Source organism: Meriones unguiculatus, chromosome 8, assembly GCF_030254825.1.
Source record: "Meriones unguiculatus strain TT.TT164.6M chromosome 8, Bangor_MerUng_6.1, whole genome shotgun sequence".
In the NCBI taxonomy this organism is placed as follows: Eukaryota; Metazoa; Chordata; class Mammalia; order Rodentia; family Muridae; genus Meriones; species Meriones unguiculatus.
Genome location: NC_083356.1, coordinates 25,246,798 through 25,269,999, shown reverse-complemented (window position 1 = coordinate 25,269,999; position 23,202 = coordinate 25,246,798). Strand labels below are relative to the sequence as shown.

Here is a 23,202-nt window from a genome sequence, read left to right as displayed (position 1 = left end):
CAGGCAGTTTAGGGATATAAGTCACATCAGCTTCAGTTCAGATTAATGAACTTGCTGAAAGGCACAAGGACACAGGCAAATCCACAAATCTTAGGGGAAAAAACCACCCACCATGTGGATGTGCGCCTCCATTCTGGGATGGCTCCTCTCTGAGGCCCCATTCAATGTCTGCCCCTGCATCTTAGACCGTAGGTTTGAACAGCATTTGGGCTGGTTCTATGCCCCAAACCCTTGGGGACAAGCCCTATGCCAAGACATCAGTTTTGTGCAAGCCCCCGGGGCCCTGTACTAAGCTAACTGCTGGCTCCCCTAGACATGAGCTAAAAACCAAATTCAACAGAGCAGCTTCAGAGCTGAGCCAACAGCCACGGCCAAACAGCCAAAGAAGAACAGACATCAGTGCCACAGATCACTACCCTCAAAGTCAGAGTCCTGTACCATAATGGACTGTGGTCCTTTCACCTTCTGTCACAGGCCTCTATGCATTCACCTGACCAGGGCGACAGGTGAGCTTGCCACACATAGCCTCAATGGGAATGCTCATCCTCAGAGACCCTAAATGGGAGCACCTCAAAGTTCGAGGGGCTTTGCTCCCAGCCTTCGGGTTAGACAGAGACAAGCATTGACCAACCAAAATAACCTTGAGGCCATGAGATGACTTCCAGCATGTCCAGCCCAGAAACTGCCAACAGTAAAAACCCTTTTCCCCTCCTGTGAGTATTCTGTGAACACATGGCTGCCAGTTTCTCATGAAGAAAGACCCTCTTAGCATAGCATGAAGTTTGTTCAGAGACAATAGGTAATGGAGCTACTCTACAGTGCCACCTTAGGCTCCAAGGAAGGGATGTATAGAACTTCTGGGAGGGGAACACGATGTTCACCTCCGCTCTTTTCCCAGAACAGAAGCTTTGCCAATAGTCCAGGGTACTAGAGACTTCGTGCCTTCCCATGAAAGCAGGAAGGGAAGTGCATAGACAGGAGACCCCAGGATATGTCAGAGGCCTCACATAAATCATGGTATTGCCACCTTACCCACCCTATCACCAAAGGAGGGCAGAGATGTAACCAAACTGTCAAGTAGCACTGTGTTGAGCCTAGTCACTGACAAATCCTGCTTAGGATGAGGGCAACATGCTGTTCTCTGGACCTCTGAGGACCTGCCTGAATTCTAGAGCCTCCCTGCCACTCACTATCCATGTCTTCTATACCCAATGCCTGCTATTCCGTTTCTAATATTTCAGAATAAATAATGCCAATTCAACGGCAGACTAGAAACTGAGGCTTCAAGCAAGAAATGGCTTATCCAAGGTCATTTAGCAAGCCACCCTCTGTGCAGTAGCCAAATCTCTAACCATAGTATCTACAAAGAATGAGAAGAGACCCAGCATTTTATGCCCATGCAGAGCCACCCCATCACATGAGTTTACTGGTCTCCAACTCTGTCCATCAAAACTTCCAAGACTGCTAGGGCTACGCACCAGACCCTCCAAGGATGCCCTCCCTCCCAGGGTAGTGGACAGCTATGGGCCCAAGGTGAGCCCCAGTAAATACCACTGCTTTCTCTTCACTGTAGTAGCCCTTAGTCTGCAGTGGCCTGAATCCAACACCACCCCAAACCCTCCTATTGCACAAGGAGACCTGAGAAGCCTTCAGGGTAAGCTGCATGGAAGCAAGTCCACCACTGGCCCTAGAGACCGGCACTTTCTGCTGCTTCAATAAAGGCAAGCCCAAGTATATGCAGCCAACAATAGCAGGTCAGGCAGCTGGCTGGCAGCCACTGTGCTGAGCAGGCAAGCTACACTAGGGCATGGGTGACCTTGGGTAAGGAAGGTCCAACCTGCTGGCTGTCACTGTCCAGGGTCTCCTGAGAACTGTACCCTTAAACTTAGTTCCTTCCCCAGCCCTAGGCACAGAAGTCATGAGCCTTAGAGTTCCCAAAATGTGTCAAGGGGTTAAAAACTACCAGGTCGAGTGGTCAGGAAAGAGTGAGTGAAAGAGCCCCTCTACACACCCTCAATAACTGTGTCCATCTTGATAAGCTGAACTGTACCTCTGAGTACAGGGAGAGAGCACTGAGGCATGGAGTACGCAAGCGGGCTGACACAGCAAGCAGATAAATTCAACTCAGGCACCTATGGCTCTGGACCTGAGCCGTCAAAAGGCAGCACCCATCCCACCTCCTGCACACCCATACAGCTGAACCGTACCAGGCACCAGCTTTGCAGGACAGGAAGTTTAGAAAGAAGAGCCCAGTTGACTTGGCTGCTCTTTACCACCTAGTCTCCACAAGAGACTGTGTGACATGCCTGCTGATGCACACCCCGAGGCCTGCAACAACACCTCGCTTTTCCAGGACTCAGCCCCCTGGAGCCTAGGTACATAATGACTCCCTTAGGGCCTTCCTAGGAGGTTGTGAAGAACTGAAACCTAGAGCCTGCTTGGCTTCCCAAGGTTGGAGGGAAAAGATGCCTGGGTCCCCAAGGAGCATTACCTTGGGCCCCTATCTATGCCCCATAAGAGGAGGGATACAGGCCTCATACTGGCTGCAGGAGGGGGAGGCTCTCACTAGCTGAGAATCAATAAATCTGAACCTCATTCACGATGATCTGGGGCTCTTATTAAGTAAATTAATTTAAGTTAATTTAGCTCGATCATGACTCCCGATCACAGTGATTTAGTGAGGGGGAAATTGCATTAGGAAAGGCCATGCTCACCAGATAGAGGAACGGAAGAAAATTAGATCCACTTAGCAATGTGAATTAATATGGAAATAGCAGGTGTAAATTTAACCTTATCGAGAGAGTAAAAATTATCTTCATAAATTTGTAGAAATAGCCCCCAAGATACGAATAAATCTATTTAAAACAAAAATATTACAAAAAGTGCAGTAAAATTAATTTAAAATATACTTCCAGCTATTGCCTCCAGAAAAGTCGGCAACAGGGCCGAGCCTGGTGTGGCTAGTAGGCGGCTGGTGGGTCTTAGACATACAAGCTAAGTAGGCTTACCTGCCTTAGGCCCTAGAGCAAAGGCAGGCTGTCCACGTGGCATGATGTACCTCTAGTGTTGGCCTTAGCCCTGGAATTCCCTAGGTAGCAGCAAGAATAATGACAAAGCAGTACTATGGGGGGAGGGCAGGTCCTGGAATGCACTGTTTTACAAGTAGGCCTGCACATATCTCCAGACCTAAATTTCCCCCAGGGCCAGGCTCTGCCACTCCTTGACTCCCACCTGTCAATTGGGATGCCACCTCTCGCTGTGTCTGGAGGTAGGACACCTCCACCTACAAAAAAAAGCAATGTCCTAAAAGACCCAGCCTCCTCCTGGGACCCAGCAGGAGCCCCAAGAATGCCATATATAGGTTGTTTCTGTAAATGGTTTTTCCCATACTGCTGCTGTCTAACACAGGAGCTAAAGCAAGGCCAGTGCATTCCCAGGAAAGCCTGTGTCAGATGGCCTAGGTAGGTTAATGAGGAGCCCTACATCACCATTCTTGACAGCTAACATGTTGGGAAGTTTTCAGAGAAGCTTCTCAGAGCCTGGCTTCTCTTGCTAGAAATTCCTTAGCACAGACACCCAATGAGCAGCCCACAGTACAGGACTCAAATATCTTGGGGGCAACTCTATCCAATGTGCATGAGGTCTCACCAATTAGGCTTGCTGACATCAGCAGTGGACGTGTGCACACGTGTATCTTTGTGAGCATGCAATATAGCAAGCCAGCTGTGGATATGATATACAAATTGCTAAACAAATGAAAAAAAAATTAGACTATTTGCTAGCCAAGAAGTTGTACACCATGCAGCTCCTTGAGGTAAGCTGAGCTCCCACAGCCCTTAGGCCTCAGTCTTCAGCCCTCAATACCCAGACAGTGAGCCCAGTACCCAGGTTTGAAGAAGCCTAGATAAAGTCCTCCTACCTGGATAATGAGATTCGCCGGGCCCGCCAGGAGGGTAGAGACATGGAGAAGGATGGAACACTGAGGGGCGAGGTTTGTGTTTTCTTGACAATGCGGTAGCGGGTCTTGATGACCTTATTGGACGGGGGAGTCCGCAGGTGCACACTGGAGGCTGCAAGAAAAAAACAGACATTAGCATAAGGTCAGCAGGAGTCAGCAGAGCTAGGAAGCCCTAGGGGGCCAAGGCTATCCTGAGTTAGAGGAATCTCTACCACCCTCTGCCTCTGCCTCACTCCTTGCACACACAAAAATGTCCCCAAAAAGCCTGGCAGCTAAGGCTTTAGGGGATGGATGGTATGGCCTCCAAGAGAGCCTAGAACAACCTCACAGCCATCATTACAAGATGGGAACACTGCATGACTACTCCCAGTGAAAGCAGAAACCCAGCAAGAGAGCCCTAGGCAACAGGGAGGTCCACAAGTGAGAGTCCATAAGAGAAACCCCCAGACTCCAAACTCCAGGGTTGGTCCCAGAGGCTGAGACAGACAAAGTCCTGCCCCTGTACATGGGAGGGATGCCAGAAAACTCACTTTTCTCTCTAGCACCTCCCAATACTGTGCCCAAACAGATTTATGTACTTAATCACTGTTTTCATAACATTCTGTGGAGTGATATCCACGATGGCTTTTCTTGCTGAATGTTTCTTGCAATTAGCAGGGATCTGTTTTGCCCGAGTTCCCTTCCACTTGATAGCCAGCAATTTCTCCATAGCTTCAAGGAACGCGCCTAATTGCCCGACTTTCATAATGTACAGCTCTAACTGCCCAGATAATTAAAGCTAACACGGCCGCCTCTCATGGCTGCTTCCCTCTAGCATGAGACACGGGGCCCTAAACAGAGCCAAGCCAAACATACCCAGGTGGTCTGACTCCCTTCAGTCTGTGCTTAGCTGCGCCCCAAGAATCCTCAAAGACACTGTCTGTCCCTGCTCTGTACTCAGGCTGTATAGCTCTAAGTGACCCCAGCAGCTGTGATAGTTCCTGAAAGTAATCTACTGGAGAGCAGCAGAGCTTCCACATTTCAGCTTCCTGAGGTGGCACCTCAGCCACATAGCCTCTGGAAAGACCAGGGAGAAGATGAGTTCGTATGCCCACAGTGCCCATACCACAACTGTCCTTCCTTATTTAGCTGTCAGCAAAAGCCCCTCCCTCAGGCATTGATTGCCCCAATTACATCAACCAGGGCTTCAGTCAGCACACACACTGAATGTCTCAGGGTCGCTTGATCAAAGCCCTCTGGGTTGTGTTGGGGTTGAGTGACCATCAGAGCGATAGTGCAAAAGCTATCTGATCCCAGGAAACAGGTGCAGATGCCAGCCAAAACGATGCTGCAGCAGCATCTAGGTGACTCACCCCAACCACTCCTTCCACCTGCCATCATACTCTCAACAGGTTCTCTTCTCTTTTCTATTAAAAAATCAGTAAGACTGCATTACATTTCTTTATTTACTTATGCCAGTGAATGCACACAGGCACATGTGCCACATCACCCATGTGGGAGTCAGAAAACAACTATGGGAGTCTCCTTATGCCATGTGGGCCCCAGCATCAAATTCAGGTCCTTATGCTTGGCAACAAGTGCCTTTTCCCACCGAGCCTTCTTATCAACCTTTCTGGTGTTCTTTTTTCTCCCCCTTCTGGCTCTCTCTGTTTTCATTTTTGTCTGTCTCAATTTCTCTCTCCTCCATATCTGCATTATTACCTACCTCCTAGTCTCTCTCTCTCCAAGTCTCTAAGAACAGCAGATCTGACCAAGGAGAAAACAGAAGTTCAGGCATCAAAGCAAGAAGCTGCATTAGAGTTGGTAAGATGATTCAGCAGTTAACAGAACGCACTGTTCTTGTACAGGACCTAAGCTTGATCTCAGCACCCGTATCAGGCAGCTCACAACCACCTATAACTCTAGCTCCAGAGAATCTGCTATGCCCTTTCCTGGCCTCCACAGGCACCTACATTTATACGCACATACCCAAACACAGATACAGACACACATACAAAATACACACCTTTAACCTCACCAATCAAGAAGCAGAGGTAAGCAGATCTTTGAATTCAAGGCCACTCTGATCTACATAGTGAGTTCTAGACCAGCCAGAGCTACATAAGTGAGGCTATATCTCAACAAAACAAAACAAACAAAAAAATTAAATAAATAATACATCCAAGAGAAGGTGCAGCTGGGCATGGTGGCACATGCCTTTAATCTCAGTACTAGAGAGGCAGAGACAGATGGATCTCTGTAAGTTTGAAGCCAGCCTGTCTATAAAGTGAATTCAGGACAGCCAGGGCTACATAGAGAAACCCTGTCTCAAAAAAAAAAAAAAAAAACAAAGGGGTAGGGGTTGCATTACCTAAAATTCTATGATCTTCTGAGTTACCAAAGTGAATCTGCAACTCTGAGCACTGCCCTACAACCCAACATATTTAGGATGCACGGGAGAGCCTGGTATATAGTGGGTATCAATAAAAAAATGTTTGTTGAATTGAATTTTCAAGGTCTTAGAGGCAAGGAGAGGCCAACAATTAATACAAGCTTGCTCCAACTAAGAGCTCAAGAATACAGGCATCCTCACTGTCAATAACCCCAAGTTGATTTCACTGCCTGCAAGGCCAGCCCAGGCTCCGTGCTTCTTCCTGAGATGAGAACGTGGCCTACTGAAACCATTCTTTCCTTACATGGGACAGTTGAGTTACCTGATGCCAGTATTCTCAGTAGACAGGGGCACGCTAACCAGAGCAATGCTGAGGCTCAATCTGCTTGTCCCCCATCCTAAGGTTCCCCATACAAAGGGCTCCAGGGCTTCTAATCACTAGCCAGCAATCTCTTCTGTTCACACCCTGCTCATGGGTCTTCTGAGTCCGTGTATGGCTACTGAGATACAAATCCTAAAACTCTACTGCTTGGGAGTCACAACACTTAATTCTACAGCCCAGCACGACGGGAGCTTGGACTGGGCTCTTCTGGAACCCCCTGTTCCCTCCAACAACCTACATCAGATCAAAAACAGCTCTGCTCCTGTTCTCTGGCCATCTTTCTAGCTAAAATAACCTTCCCTTAGCCAGCAGATGCCACCTCTTCTAGGAAGCCCTACACCCCAACTGCCCATAGGACTGAATTCTAGAAAGGATCTCCCGCTATGGATTAGCTTAGAACAATCAGCACTTCAGTGGAAGCTCTCAGGCTAAGGCCTCTGTTCACTCCTCCTGCTAACAAACCTAGGATCAAATTAACTTCCTGAATTTCACTTAGTAGTATCTGATTGTCACACCAAGAAAATACAAAGTAACAACTCGCATTCCCTAACCTCAGATCACTGTAAAGCAAGGTGGGGTATTTTCACACAACCTCATCCCTACCATGGTCCCAAACAACAGTCCTCCCATGAGAGTGAAATTATTTGAGGGGTTCACAGAGGGGATTATGAAGCCCATGCCAACCAACCGACAGCTGGGTGGCAGCCCCCCGAGTCTGGCCCCAAACTACTTGCAGTCCCCAGCTTTTCTGGATGTACAGCTTAGAAATATTCATAACAATGACCCTGGGGACACAGGGCAACTGCCAGACAGATGGGCTACCGGAAGGAAAAAACCTGGATGCAGTAGCCAGCAGGAACAAGGGTTTTTAAGACTATGCAGGGACCACACAGGCTTAAAAGAGGATGGGCCCCTCCCTGGTGGACAGGAGATAAAGACTTAGAGCTACTGGGCCGCCAGACTCACTGTCAGGAACAGCCTCGGCCCTCCTCCCAGAGGACACAGGTGGGGGCAGCCCACCCCGTCTTGCTGGCTGAAGGGTTTTGTGTAGATAATCATGTTATTTAGATAGGATGTTGGTTTAATTCCCTTCATTACAGACTCCCAGGGCTGTAATTTTTTTTCTCCGCATGATGTATCCCCTGTGGCACGCTTCACTCAAATCAAGCCCCTTGCGCCTTTATTGCCTACGCTGCCCTAGCTGTGTTATCAGGCCCACACATGCAGCCCTCTCCGCCCGCCGTCCAGAGGTCACTTCTAATGACTAATCGAACTCATTAGCTTTCCTAATTAAAAACTTTACTACCGCAATGGAAGACAAACTACAAAAAAACTGCTGGCATCATATTTGAATGGGATATGAGCCCCATCTATCAGCAGGGCTCCAGCTCCTGTCCAAGACTGAACCTTCTAGCTCTGAGGTTCAACACCCTTACTCCCAGGCTGGGGGTTGCTCAGGGGCAGCTCAAGGGTACCCATAAGAGCACGGTTGTATCCTCACCAGGAGCATACTATCAAGAAGGAAGAAGGGAGACCACTCACCCCAGGAAGTCTGGACAACCCCTAAGTGGCTGACCAAAGGGCCTACTGTCCAGTAGCACTGCTCTCATTCTAGATGGCTCCACTACAGATGGCAGAATCCTCTGATGGGTGCCATAAGGCAGGAGCTGAGAAGCAGTTCAGACTTTTATGGAACTTTAAAGGGAAATAACTGAGAAGAAAATAAGTTGCTAATATCACAACCAGTTAATAAATAGGATGATATAAGAAATAGTACTTTGTGTAAAGAAATGCCTAAGGCAACCCAGGAAAAAGCTGCTTCCCCATCTCTTGCTCTAGCCAGCTGAAGAGCCAAGGTGAGTGTCCTGGCCACAAAAGCTCCTTCAGGAAAAGCTCCTTCAGGAAAGGGGAGGACAAGCAAGTAGAATCTTGCCCCACCCATAGGAGCAGAGAGCCAAAAGACTTCTGAGCATGCCCAAGAGCGGTGTCCACCAACCCCTTAGCGGGGCCTCCAAAAACAGGCAGGTAAAAAAAAAAAAACAGCAGCTTCTGTTGAGGTGGCTAATACAGGACAGTAGGAGTCATAGCAGAGCAGAATTCAGCTCTGGCTTAAGAAGAATCCTTCCATTCCAGCCAGGTGATGGGGTCAGCTAAAAAGGAGGCCAGAGACTGGTACCAGAGCACAGAATGTGCCAGGGTCAGCTGTGAGACAGACATGCCAGTGGAACAGGAGAAGCAGGGCCTATAAAGAAGACTATGACCCTGCTGATAGAACTCTGACAATTACTCCAAGTTTTGACAGAAGGTATGCTGGGAAAGAGGCACGTCAGATCCACAGGAATACTACATCACTCCAGGATGCAGGAGAGGGCAGGGACAAGTCTTCAGGGGCTGGCTTCTCAGAACTGTTTTAGTACTGCCCAGGATGACACCCCTTCATGGTTGAGGACAGGAAGCCAAGCCACAGAGGTGGCTACAGGGCTGAGGGTATTCTGCCCAGTCAGGCTGTCTGCCCCTAATTCTGTATGATTCAACTTTCTTTATATATTGCCTAATCTGCTTTTTATCAACAATTACACTGACACTTCTTCGATATCTTCAAACTCTCCACTTTTCACTGGCTGATGACAACTCTAAGAAGTCATCATGGATTAGCCTTTCCAGAAGCCACATTGATTTCTACTCTGCTCCATAAACCATGCTCCCTTCTTATTCAGCTCATAGGCTAGCTGTCCTGTCTGTCCATCAGTAGCATATTCTTCTATGGTTCCCACCTCAGGGTCAGCATGGGCAGTCCCTAACTAGCTCACAGTGGCACTGGCATCCAACTCTCTTTTGTCAATAACAGTAGTCTAAAGGGTAGATATATCCATCATATCATAGTTTCTGAAGAGGCTGTAAGCTCTAGGCCAGCTCAGGAGCTATCCTGGTGCAAGTGGCCTGGGAAAAGAAACGTGAGTATGAGGCAGGGTGGAGCAATCAGCAGGAACCTATCTGACTCCTTCACTAGCACAGACAGGTGGTAGTGAGCTATGAGAGCCTTCAGGGACAGACTGATAGAGATGGGGCTATGCCTATCAACTTGGCCTGGCAAGTGCTCCTTAATAATGTCACAGAGGACTACCACACACCTTCATGGCCACCCACCTTCCCTGTAAGTCCTTTTCTTCTACCTTATGCATTGTTGTTTCCACCCTACAGTTCAAGAGCTGTGCATGAGTCCCCACAACTGCAGAAGGACTCCAGGGCCAAGGCAGAGCATCCTCCCACAAAAGCAGACTTCTCACAATTAACTGCCTAATCAGCTGTGTTACAAAAGATGCTATTCCAGTGCCATATGCATACACAGTGGGCAAGAAAGGAAACATCATTCCAGACCTTCCAGAGTAACCTTTGAACCTGGCTCTGAAGGAGCAGGAGTAGCCACAGATTACAGTCACAGGCCAGGACTAGAAAGTGCCAGGGCTTTAAGAAGCAACAACAGTTCTAGACAGGGTTACCCCAAGCTCTGGTACAAATGGAGAGATAAACTAGAGATTGTAAAAAATCAGGGCATATTGGTGAGGTTCTCAGCAAGTACCTGACAAGTCATACCCCTTTCTCAAGCCTGGATGTCCAGCTCATGTGACAGTATCCTGTCCCTCCTGATGTGAGCTAGGAAAGGACTGAAGGGCAAGGGTCCAGGGGAAGAATGGACCCCTTCCCTATCTGATATGAGCAACATCCAGACAGCAGCAGTAGAAGAAGTCACTTGAGCTTAGTGGCTTCTGGGCAAACTCTCAGCAGCTGAGACAGCACAATGGGAGAGGGATACCGTCTTATTCCATCCAATTCCCACTTTTCAGAGGCCCTTGTCTCTTTTGCTGCAGTCAGCAGGTGCCCTAGGGGACACTAGTCCTCCCCAGCAACCCATCTTCCTTCCCCAACTCCTGTAGAAAGGCTACATGTTACATATACACAGACAAAAGTGGTCAACACTCAGGTCTGTCTCTGCAGAGCCAGTATGGTGCAACTTGCCAGCACAGGGCCCTGTCAGACAGCCTCGTTCCCCAACAACTGCTGAATTGCATTCTTGGGAAAACGGCCACAATTCTAAACAGAACATGCAGCACACATTTCTGAAAGGCCTGCTCCTGCATTTAAAACCGTGACGTACATCTGAGCTGTCTGTAAACCCCACATGCCTGGAAGGCGCACAGTGTCCACTAGTGCAGCAGGATGGAACAGAGGCAGTGTCAACAGGATTTCCGTCTCTCACAGAAAGCAGGGCAGGGAAGAGCTGCTCTGGGTGAGAGGCTCTTTCTGGCTTGAGCAGGCATACCCTGCCCTGTAAGGCCTGAGGTTGGGACCTGAACTATCGCACATTGTAGTCCACACTGAGACCAGGTGGCATAGTCAGAGGGGCCAGAGCTTGGGGCCATAGCAGTCCAAAGTGAGCACTGGAGCATCAGCCGCTTCCTGACCACAAGGGATCACCTCAGCCCACAGTTCATCACTCTTAGAGAAATCTGAGACCAGGACCATATATGTGTGTGATTTTCAGTCCTTGGGGTAGCTGAAAGGAAAACCAAACAAGGTAGGCTCTGGCACTCCTGTGTCATAATAAAAGAAAAAAGGTTCCAAAAGAGACTGTTCTCCTTGGGGATCCCTAAGCCATCTAAATCCATCCTACCCTTCCCATGAGACTGTGGGACCTTTTATGGCTCAGGCCCATTTCTGTCCTATTTCTGCCATAACAAAGCTTGCCTAAAATCAAAGCCCAGAGTCAAATGACCCTGCCTGACTGTTGCCGTGCCACAGATTGCCTCCAGCATAGAATGCAAAATACAGACATACACACACATACATACACACACACACCACAAATATAATTTCTTTTTTCATAGCTCAGTGGCTAGCTTTCCGAGTATGATACCCATAGCTCCTGAACAAGGTGAAACCAAAGCTTCAGCTTTCTTCCTACTGCCTCTTCAGCTCTGTGCCAAACCAAGTTACATGTGACTCTACACTAGAGCTGGGACATCCTGGTCTGAGGCTAGCCAAAGGAAATAACAGCTCCAACAGAGCCCAGCCCTGAAGCCCTGAGCTCACGGCTTGGAAGTATACCTGGGGAAGAACATCTGTGCGTGGTGCCAACAGCCAAGCTCCTACTGAGACCAGGTAAAGTCAAAGGCTGACCACACAGTCTCCCAGGCCAGAGGCACAGAGGCTCCTTTGTGTGTCTTTCTCTCAGTCTTTCTGATCTCTTTCTATCTCCATCATCACCCCTCATCTACATAAGAAAGTCTGCAGCCAGTGTATAGCATCTGCTTTTAGAGAGCTGAGGTATGTTACCATGTCCTATTCACTCTACCCAGCAATAATTATCTCCACTGGACCCAGGGTGCATAGAACCAGCACTGCTTCCCACTTAGCATCAGTTCATAGCACTGTACACCCAGACAGCCTAAGGGCCAGTCCTTGGCAGGGTCCCAAGAGTATCCATTAGGTCCTGACCCTGCCCAGACCCACTAGAAGTCTACTCTCTCCCTTCTGGTCCCTGAAACCTAGCCAGAAAGTTCTAACTGCTTTTCTTTTCCAGATACTATGAACAGAGGGCCTCTAGCCCTCGGTCATAACAGCCAGGCGGTCAGCAGCAGAGTCCCCTAGGGTACAGGAAATAATCAGTACTGATGAGCACTGCATCCCAGTCTGCTCATGCGTGACACCTGCCTCCCTGCTGGTAGCACTGGCAGGCTGTGGGGCTCAATGGCTATGGAGGAAACAAAATCAAAGCAGAAAGAGCTGAAGGTCTGCTCCTGTCCCCTGGCTTCTCAGATAACTTTGACCCTCACCTATTTAGGGAGGCAACAGATAGATGATCAGATGTCCCTGTCATTAGAAGGGGAGAGTTCTCTGCCTCTCATACACTCACATAAAACAATGCCAAAAAATAGCAGAACTGAAGATCATGTCAAGCCCTCAATATGCTGATGAGAAGACAGCAAGACTCTTAAGAACTGAAAGCAACCTGCCTATACCACCTAGCATATGGGTCTAGCTCAGGCCATGTGGGCACCAGGCTAAGTAGCCTTTACAGGAGCCTCTTAAAGACACAGAGGGCTCCAGTCCCACTAGTATCAGGCAGGCAATAATTACAGAAGCATTGATTACATCCTCCATCCATGACAACTGCTAGAATCATGCCTGCACGCTTGAACTTGGCCTTCTAAATTTGTCCACACCTATACCTATGCTCATACCTCTACCTATTCCCACAGACTATAGGCAGGCGGCTGTCTGTCTGACACAGACGTAATGCCAACCTCAACTGGCACCAGAAACCACTCATACTTAGTGCTCTAACACCTGACCAGCTTCTGCCTGGATCTTTAGAGCAATGAGCTCCACCCACCTGCTCTCACCCAGAAGGACACAGCCCAGTACAGCTGTATTATCACAATAAAATTCCTGCTCTCCCAATCACTCTCCTTTGAGAAAGAGTCATTCATGTGCTTCCAGAGCCTGTCTGTCTGTTTTTCTAAATAAGGCAGAATGGCAGCTAAGGCAAGGGAACGACTAGTGAAACACACACACACACACACACACACACACACACACACACACGGCCATGCTGGCACGGCAGGAGCTGCCAGGGACCGTGCTCTAACAAGCTTCAAATGTGGGATGACTGGAATCGCAAAGTATGAATTTTTATGAGTCTAATAAATCACTCTACTTTTCCCATGCTTGATAGTTCCCAACAAATCAAAAAAGAGAAGACATGCCACAAGCAGCTAAGGCCCTGGATCTGCAGGTGGGCACAGGCAGCATGATGGGGCTCTGTACTCTGAGGACAAGGCCAGTATTTACAGCAGGCCCCATGGGAACAGCAGCAAAGCAACGTGCAGGTGGAAGTTCATTAGCCTCTAGAAAGGCCCTGCCAGAATCCCAAAATGGTAGAAAAACATGCCTGAGTCCTTACCAGCAGAGGAGAACTGACAGTCAAATGGGCAGCTCTAGGAACAGGCTTTCTATTTTCCGGCTGCATGAGAGACAGGGACACACGTGTACACACATGCTCACCCAAACAGAACTAACAGAAAGACCCAGCCCTGTGAGAGAAAGAGCTCTCTGCTGTCAGACCCCAAGCCCATCTCAGGTTTCTGACCAGAGGCCCAGAAACTTCAGCCATTCTGTCTCCTCAGGTGTACGGTCGAGTGGCTGCCGCCTCCCCTAGCCCACAGCCTGGCTTGTCATCAGCCTTCATTGCAGCACCATGGAAACAAGGAATCCATCTTTGACAAACATTTACAGATTATCAAATCACAACAGCAGCCCCAGACAGGGCCATAAGTCACCCTAAGCAGCCATTCGCACCGCAGTCTGAGGAGTTTGGGCAGCTCTGTGATGACAAATAACTGCTGTCAGGCACCCTGTCCCCCTGTGCAGGATCCGTGTTCTCTGTTGTTCCACACTACCTGGTGTTTAATGACAACACTGTCAGCCCAACACTCAGCCACCAAAGCCGCTGCCGCCTCGACTGTCAGAGCCCTATTAGAGGGAAGATTGAGACCCTACTCTTCCTAGAGTCACTCAAGCAACACAAGCTGCTAGTTCCTGTAATTATTGTGCGCTAGCCATCGATCGTGCACGACACCTGACCCGCCTGTATGAAATGGGAGTAGTTTGCTGTGTGACAGTCGCTATAGATTATGGGGGGTGGATCTCCCCTCCCCTTCTAACTATCACTCTACCCGACCTTAAAGGCGAGTGAGGGAAGAAGGAAGGATAGTGCCACCCACTATCAGAGAACTGCCACCATCAGAGTAGCGGCAGGCCTGCCGTGCAACTGACCTCCCAGGTAGCCCCAAACTGGCTTGCAGCTACACCCAGACAACTTCAGGTCCCAGGCGGTCTAGAAGGTAGTTTGTTCTATTTCAATACTCTACAGAACCTTATGCATATGGACAACATATGGAAAAGGACCTTCCTTTGTCCTGTGAGTCCTGGCTGGGTCATGGATCATGATGGCTTCACCTTGTTGATCTGCTGTGACACTAGCTCCAAATATGAAGAGGCACAATGCTCCCTCTGTGACATAGCCCAAAACCCATAATGTAGTACATATCAAAGATAAAAACCTGACCCTAAATCCGCTGTTCCCATCCCTAGGATATATATAGCCCCAACTCACCCAACTGGTTTCATCCTTGCTCCACCATCCCTGTGACCTAGGGACCCTGTGTCCCTTCCCCTCTTCGTTGGGATGCTCATATCCCATGCCCTCTAGAGACCATGCTTACACATGGAAACTAGCCAGACTCTCTGATATGCAAGGGCAGAAGCACAATACCAGAGGACAGGGCCTGCCTGTGTCAGTAACACACCCCCAGGCAGAAAAATGCTCAGGCCCTCCTCAGTCAATTTCAGGGGACAGGCCACAGTGACCTCTCAATGCAGATTCAGATCCCCTCAATTTCCATTGGTCACAGCTAGCTACATCCCCAGAACTCCAGGCCCTGCTATGTGAACATCAGCATGGTGTTCAAGGTAAAGTGACAAGAGAGGCCAAAGGCCAGGCTACATCTCCGAGGCCCCAAAGAACCTGAGTTGTTAAAGTTATTAAATTATTTTAGACAGCCAGGTGAGGAAACAGCCTCAGCGTCCCCTAAAAAGCGATAGATTGAACCACCACTAGGCTCATTCCCTCCCACCCATAGCTGTGAGCTGCATATAACCTTCCCGCCAGTGGAGTCTGGCTAGACTCCGAAGTCAAGAGAATAGATCACAAGGCTGGGTGGCTGCCAGATGGCCTGAGGTCCTAACTCCATCTTGTAAACCTCCCCCAGAGGGCACCAGTATCCTGCTCACCACAGCTTGGCCTTCTATTGGCATCTCTCCTCTTACTTCCTGAGTTAGAGCCAAGAAAAGATGCTCTAAAAAGAAGTCTGGAAACCACACTCTATAAAAACAGGCACAACTAAGAGGAAGCTGTATTCCTCTTGTTAACACCGGGTTATCAGGCCCTTCTTGGCCACTCTTCCGTTTCCTTCTGGGCCACCCTGTCCTTCTATAGAGCAGTGAGCCAGCTGCAGAGGGAGACCCTTGGAGCTAGACACTAAGTATTCTAGGCCTCGCTGCTAGCACCTTTGGGAGAATGCCATTGAGCCTGTGCTGTGAACTACACTCTTGGGGAAGATCTACTTCATATCATAGCTTTCAGAAAACATGTCCACCTGTGCTTCTGCACTTTCACACTCATGTGTGCTTGTATACACATAACATGCATGCACACATGCATGCATGCACGCACACATGCATGCATGCACAAGAAGGCCTGCCCACATTGCTGACAATACAGACTGGGGCCTTGAGAATCAGCAAGAATCTCTGTGAGCCTCAGCCCAGTATAGATCTCAGCAGACAGCAGGTTTAACTCCCTGGCCTCAAATGAAGCCCACTGGTAAAATAGGTACCATCACACTCAAAACCTGAAAAATATATCCTTTTCCTCCAGAGTTTCCCATCCAGTAGCAATAAACCTGCTAAGGCCTGAGGCCAGGAAGTGGCAAATGCCATATGAGGCCAGGTAAAAGGTGTCCTGGAGTGGATGGGTCCTCACTACAGCACAACACAGACCCTCCAATGAGGCGGGAACAGGGAGGGAATAAGGGGGCAGAAGAAACCATGCTATGGTATGGGGAAGGACTGGGGGTACAAAGCCCACCAGGTGGTAGTCAACCAGAATTAGGCAGACAGCTGCAGTGGAAGACTGGTAGGTGCATCTTCAAACAGTCCTGACCCACCCCAAGCGCAGCCCTCTAACTCACCTACAGAGCCCAAGGACTGAGGGCTCCAAGGTGATGCCTCCTCTAGGTTAATGGCACCACAGAGGAGCTTCAGACAGTAGCAGCTAATCCTGAACCATCCCAAGTCAGTACCAACAACCCAAGCCAGCCCCCGTGGCTACCTGACCATAAGACCTAGAGAAGGAACCCTGAGATCTGAAGCCTAGGTATAAGGGCAGAACGACTACTGCCCCTGCCCATCTAGATGGCATAGTCAGAAGCCAGGTAGGCCTCTCCAGGACCCAAAGTGTAGCTTGCAGGAGACACACATATGTTACACAGGCCTCTGGAGTTGGGGCAGGTGGGGTCCTGAAAACAATGAAGAGAGTGAGTACGTTAGAATGATACCTCCCAGGAGGGCAAGCCCAGCATGGGCTCCTCGGCTGGTCTTGAAGAAAGAAGGTTCGCAGCACTACTCTGAGTGGGAAAGAGGCAAACAGATGGTCTGAGCCTGGAAAACAAATCTCATGGGACAATCCCCAAAACACTAGTCTAATTTCAACCTTCTGGCCACACGGTGACAAATGTATACAGGACTAGACTTGTGGTGCAGCCATAGCTCAGAAGGGCTTGGTGTCCTCATGTGAGGACTCAGAATTCCAGGGCATCCTGAGAAACACACATGAGGATTCTGTTGCCAGCTGCTAGACTGCCCAACGCTTTCCAAAACCTTCTTCTCAGGTGGCTAGGGCTCAGAAAGTGGCCAATGTCACCACCCAGGATTTATCCTCTGTAGGTGACACCAATCCACTGCAAGAGCCAGAACTTCTACCCAGGCTCTCATAGACATGCGCCTTACCACTTAGACGCTCTGCTACTGATGCAGAGAGGGCAATTAAAGAAAAGCTGCCAGATCCCTTCACAGCCTATGCAGCTTTGAATGCTCTATAAAGAGGAAACACACAGCTTTAGGGCTAATTTAGACGAGCACAAAGAATGACAAGGGAGAGGCTGGAGGGCCTAACCACAGGACTGTCTGCAATCTGAAGTACTTTCAGCCCTGGCTATAAAAGCCTGGGCTCTGGATGACTGTTCAGGAAAGGCATCCAGGACAGCAGCATATCTCACAGCGGCCCCAACATACACTAACAAGCTGGGAGGGCTATCTATGCCAAATATATATCTTTGGGCACAGCACTCTGTCCTGTGAATAGCACGGGGTTCCCTTAGGATGTCCCAAGTGGGCCCTGGAGCAGAGTGGCTGATATGGAACAGGTCCAGATGGTTCTGAAATCTACTCCCCCAGCACAGCTATATCAGGTAAATGGCAACTCCCCAGAACCTGTCATCCACTGAGCCCCAGCAAGCTTCCTGATAATTGGCTGGGACTATCACAACCTCAAGGGAGTTACCTGGAACTGTCCTCATGTGATCCATTCAGAATTCCAGGGCATCCTGTGAGACACACATAAGGATTCTGCTGCCAGCTGCTAGAGTGCCCAACCCTTTCCCAAAACTTTCTTCTCAGGTGGCTAGGGCTTAGAAAGTAGTTGAGATTATGACCTAGGATTTATCCTCTATAAGTGACACCAACCCACTTCAGGATAGCCTGTGTCTGGGCTATTTACCTGAATTTTGGTGTCCCAGTTAGATATCATATTCCACAAGGAGAAGGAAGAAAGAACACAGGCAAGATTCTAGTCAAGCCCTAGGTTGAATCACACTAGCCAGATCTACCGGATGAGATATCCAACTGAGATAGAGGCCCAGAACCAACTGTGCCCCAAGCCTACTCCACCTACTTCATAACAGCAGAAGGCCAGGCAACCTGTGACTGGTATGTGACAGGTGCCTGTGGCAGCCTGTGCATTAGCCCCAGGAGAGAAGACTGGCCCCTCTAGGTGTATGCATATAGCCACCATCTCCACCAAGGCATCACTACTTCAGGGCAAAGGGAAAAAAGCTTTGTTCTCCTGCTCGGGGCTGAATGGCTGTGGGACTCAGTACTATAAGAAAGGGGAAGACGGTGGTTGGCTTCTAGTCAGAGGACTCCCCTACAGCAGTGACCGGTCAGTCTACCTGAATTGGATGCTTTGTCCTAACTCTGCAGGGACCAATCTACAGTGGAAATAAGCATGTAGGCCATGAACAGCTGCTGGCCCCTGAGGAAGCCCCAGAAAACTAATGGATGAAAAGTATCAAAACAGAGATCGGGATCCAGGGGCTTATCTCCAAGGCCCATGGTTCCTTCCTGCCAGGCCTGAGAGATAGATACTCAGACAATGCCACAAATAACTAGACACTTAATGATCACAAGCTGTTGGATTTACAGTCATTGTGCCCAGCTATAGATTTTCTTTGCAAATTCCATCAATTTCTATGCATTTAGACTAATTTTTCACTTCGGAAGGCATGGGCCCTGAAAACCCCCAGCTATGTAACTATGGTACTTTCTTGGCCACTCCTGGCCCTGAAAGACTTCCTCTCCAGCAGGCTTTGCCTAATCTATGCCTCCTCCTCCTCTTCCTCTTCTTCCTCTTCCTCCTGGCAAGGCACTAGCCTCCTGTGGAGAATGAGGGCCCTTTTCAGCAAACAAATTATTGTTAGCAACACTAAGCCACCACCATGTCCATGGCCAGAAAGGTGGGGGTGTGGGGTGTGGGAAGAAATCAGAAAATCCACAAAAACCAGGTCACGATGAATGCAGTTTCCTCTCCAGGGATTCCTATATCTTGATGCTCTGACAGCAGAAGAGGCACACACAGCCTAGTCCTGAGATGGCCATATTGTAAATCCTCATCTGAACATCTTCCTTTGGCAGAACCACCAAAGGGACCTCAGCATTAGGGGTCTAGATTCCAGTGGGCAAGATATGGGAGGGTGAGGCTCCATCTTGGCCACATGTTCCCAAGGGGCATGTGGGCCAGAAGGGCTACAGATGTCAACAGGAAGACCAGCAAGGGGCTCAATCTGGGGCGTTCCAACCAAATGCACCACAATGGCCTTTCTGCCTGACTCTGGCCTTTCACTTGACTCTGAGTGTGATAATTCCTCAATGAGCAAGTACACAGAGAAGGCCCTGCTTGGTCTCCTGGCCAGGGGTGGTCCCTGGCCCTCAGATCTTTTCCCTGGCTGCCTTCTTAACAGCACTAGCTTACAATGTGCTACAAGAGCAAAGAGCAAGCTGTTCAGGAAACCCAAGACCCAACTTAGCCTGTCCTTGCCTGCTATGGGTTATCCCTATTTATTCCCTTGCTATATTCTACAATATCCCTGAGCCAGTCAGCACTTACCCAAAACATGAATGAGTACTGGAGACCTAACAGACCTGAACATCAGAGCCCACTGCCCTGGGCCACTCCAAAGTACTGAGTCTCCCTGCAGTTTCCTCTCAGGGGCCTGTCAGTATCCATTTCTACTCTGCAGCTAGCATTCAATCTCATTCAGCAGCCCACTTTATGAGCTGGGTATAAACACAGGAGTTTCTCACCCAAGTACAGCCTTGGGAATACTCCCCACTTGGACCAAACTCTGCAGCCCCACACTCAGCTACAGTGGGTTCAGAATCCAAACGAGGCAGGACTTCTCAAGCCTCTCCCAGGGGCCTAGAGGTAGAAGAAAGAGAAAGTTGCAGGAGGAAGGCTGCCTCCAGGATCCCCAAAGCTGCCCGGTCCACTAAGCAACCTTCCCACCACTCCGCTCCAGAAACTCCGAGAAGGTCCAGGTCAGTGAGCTACATAGAGGTCACAAGACACAGCAACCTTCTTCTGTTAATGACAGTTTGGGTAGAGCAGCTCACACCCTCAGCCTGCCGATGAGAAAGTGAGTCCAAGGTTGGTGAAGCCATGTGGCTAAACTAAGTGAGTTCCTATTGCTCACTCTTGGCCCTCTTCCTGCGTAGACTCTGTGCTTGCTGGCTTGATATAAACGTAACACAAGCTAGTCATTTGAGAAGTAGGAACCTCAGTTGAGAACAATACCCCCACCAGAGTGTCATGGGGGCAAGGCTGTAGGGCATTTTCTTGGCTGGTGATTGATGTGGGAGGGCTTGGCTCACTGTGGGTGGTGTCACCTCTGGGCTAGTCCTGGGTGCTATAAAAAAAAAAAAAAAAAGCAGGACAAGCCATGAGGAGCAAGCCAGTAAGCAGCATTCCTCCATGGCCTCTGCTTCAGTTCCTTCCTCCAGGTTCCTACCTTGAGATCTTGTGCTGATTTCCTTCAATGATTTCCTTCAGTGATATAGAAGTATAAGCAAAACAAACCATTTCCTTCTGAAGCTGCTTTTGGTCATGGTGTTTCCTCATAGCAGCAGACGCCCTAACTAAGACAGACTCTGCTCAGCTAAACTAGACCATCAAGCCCAGTGAACTCTTGGGGTAGGGAGGTACTGCCAGGGAAGAGCTGAAAGCTCACAAGGCATCCTTGGACTTTAATGGTCCTATACTCCCAACCCCTTCACAGGCAACCTAGGGCTAACAGAGCTATAGTCCAGCCAGGCCTCGCCAGCAAAGACTCCCTCCTTGGGTAGACAATCATCCATTGGCCTAGAAGACTGACTCTGTAGGTCCTGTCATTCAACTGAAAGAAGACATCATCCATCCTCAAGTTTCTTCAGATTTCTCATACACATTGTCTACTATTTATATAAAATAACAGAATATGTGAGCAAGTAAGATTTGACTCAAAACTAAGGAAAAAAACACAACAGACAATGGGATGGCCAGCTATCTTATTAATGAATGGCCTTTAAAAGTACAGTGACAAGACTGAATGTGGAGCTCGGTAAGATAAAGTACACAAAACATCTGTGAGGCCCTGGGTTCAATCTGCAGCACAAACAGGTGAAAGCAGGACTAGCATGTTTTCTTCCAGACCTGGACTTGAAAAAAATGACTAAGTGAAAGCCTAGTTGTGCACACCTTTGATCCCAGCACTCGGTTCTCAGGAGGCAGAGCCAGGTAGATCTCTACCGAGTTTCAGGCCAGCCAGAATAACATTCTTTTCAAATGCAATTTACCAAAACCACCAAGTTGAGCTACAAAACTGCAGAAACATCAAAGGCCTGAAATCCAAGTGCATACACAAACTGAAGAAATCATTAGTTAAAATAACTTCAAAATCCCTACATGTTTACAAATTTAAAAGTACCTTTTATAACCCACAGGTCAAAGGGGGGAAGTCACATAAAAACTCTAAAGTATTTGGAGAAAAACAAAAATAATTAACTTAAAGAAAACAGCTAAAGCAGGGCAGCAAGATGGCTCAGCAGATAAAAGCTCTTGTTACCAGGCATGATAACCTGAGTTCAATCCCCAGGGCCCACATAATGGAAGGCATCCTCTGACCACCACATACATGCTGTGGCACATGTGTGCACACTGTACACACACACACACACACACACACACACACTAAAATAAAATAAATGAATGAATGAAATTAATAATTCTGAAAAGCTACCCCTATAATGAAATTATACAGATTGCACATTTAGATAGTTATAAAGCCTCTGTCCCACCAAGTGCTTCCTCAGATACTCGGGCTGACAGGCCTCTGTGGTAGGTGGGGTCCTAACATGAGCCCCTCCATATTCGGTCTCCTTGCTTGTTGACTTTCAGGCACTGTAACACCAACCAATCCTCATTCTCAGGGCAGACGAGAGTCCCTGGCATGGGAGGCAGGGTGACTTTCAGCACTTGTCTTTAGGTGCTCACCAACCATGCACAGCAGCCCTGATGCCCAGACCAAGTTATAAGACTAGGAGGCCATCCTGAGCTAGAACCAGATGAACCCCACCCAGGCATGTGTTTCCCTTTAAAAATAAGAAGACCCAGGCATGAAGGAAATGGCCAAAGAATGTTTTCAGAGACTCCTTTTAAGCAAAGCATATCCTTAGAGACCCTAGACACAGCTATCAGATCTAAGGTCCAGACCTACTAGCTAAGCACAGGAGCAGGAACAGGCCCAGCCAGCTGGTTGCTCATGTCAAATTCAGACACACCCTGGCTAAATTTCAGAATGTTATTGTTGGGCTCCAGCACAGGTGCTAAACAGGGTCTCTGTACATCACTCAAGCAACAATGGCAGCCTGACCGCTAGTCCCATGAAGCCACACCCTGCTTCTCTCCACAAGGCCAGCCCACGGAGTAAGAGTGGTTCCCTATTCAGCCACCTGTCCCCAGAACTCTCAGCAGGTACCTCCTATCCCCCATAGGCCTGGTTGTTCTCCTCAGCCAGTCTTGGCTAGGGTGCTGCCTTGAAGCTCCCAGCGCAGTTCTGCAAGGAATAACACCCTTTCTATTTAGTGTCCTTGACCAGAGGAGACCAGGTCAGGTCCTGTCACTGTGTGGAGGCACCCAGGAAGAATCCCTGGCGAGAATTCAAGAGGAACCCTGCCTATCCTAGAACACTGTGTCCCAACTACCCAGCTGCCTTCCATGCCCAGCTGTCTTAAGCAGGAAAAAAATTCCACATGGAATGCTCTTAAGCTCATCAAGAGCACACCCTTCTAAGACAGGCAGCTTCCAGTATCATTCCATGGGACTCATGTCCCTGAGCACCAAGAACAGTGTTGCTGCTGTTGGCTCTGCCTGGTGTTACAGGGAACGTTCTCCCCTACCTATGAAAAAGTACACCTAAGAAGAGCCCTTGAGTCTAAGAACCTAAGTCATGAACTGGTGACACACGCCAGGCTGTTTGGCACACTGTGTCATCATTGTTC

General features: G+C 48.8%; 1 protein-coding gene across 1 annotated transcript in view; it reads right to left on the bottom strand.

Annotated features, from left to right (window-relative positions):
- The window catches only part of Zc3h3 (zinc finger CCCH-type containing 3), an 88,264-nt gene that overhangs the window by 52,075 nt on the left and 12,987 nt on the right, over positions 1–23,202 (bottom strand). The window contains exon 4 of the mRNA XM_021659904.2: positions 3,920–4,070. Coding sequence (XP_021515579.2) covers positions 3,920–4,070 — 151 coding nt within the window. The remainder of the gene's footprint in view (positions 1–3,919; positions 4,071–23,202) is intronic.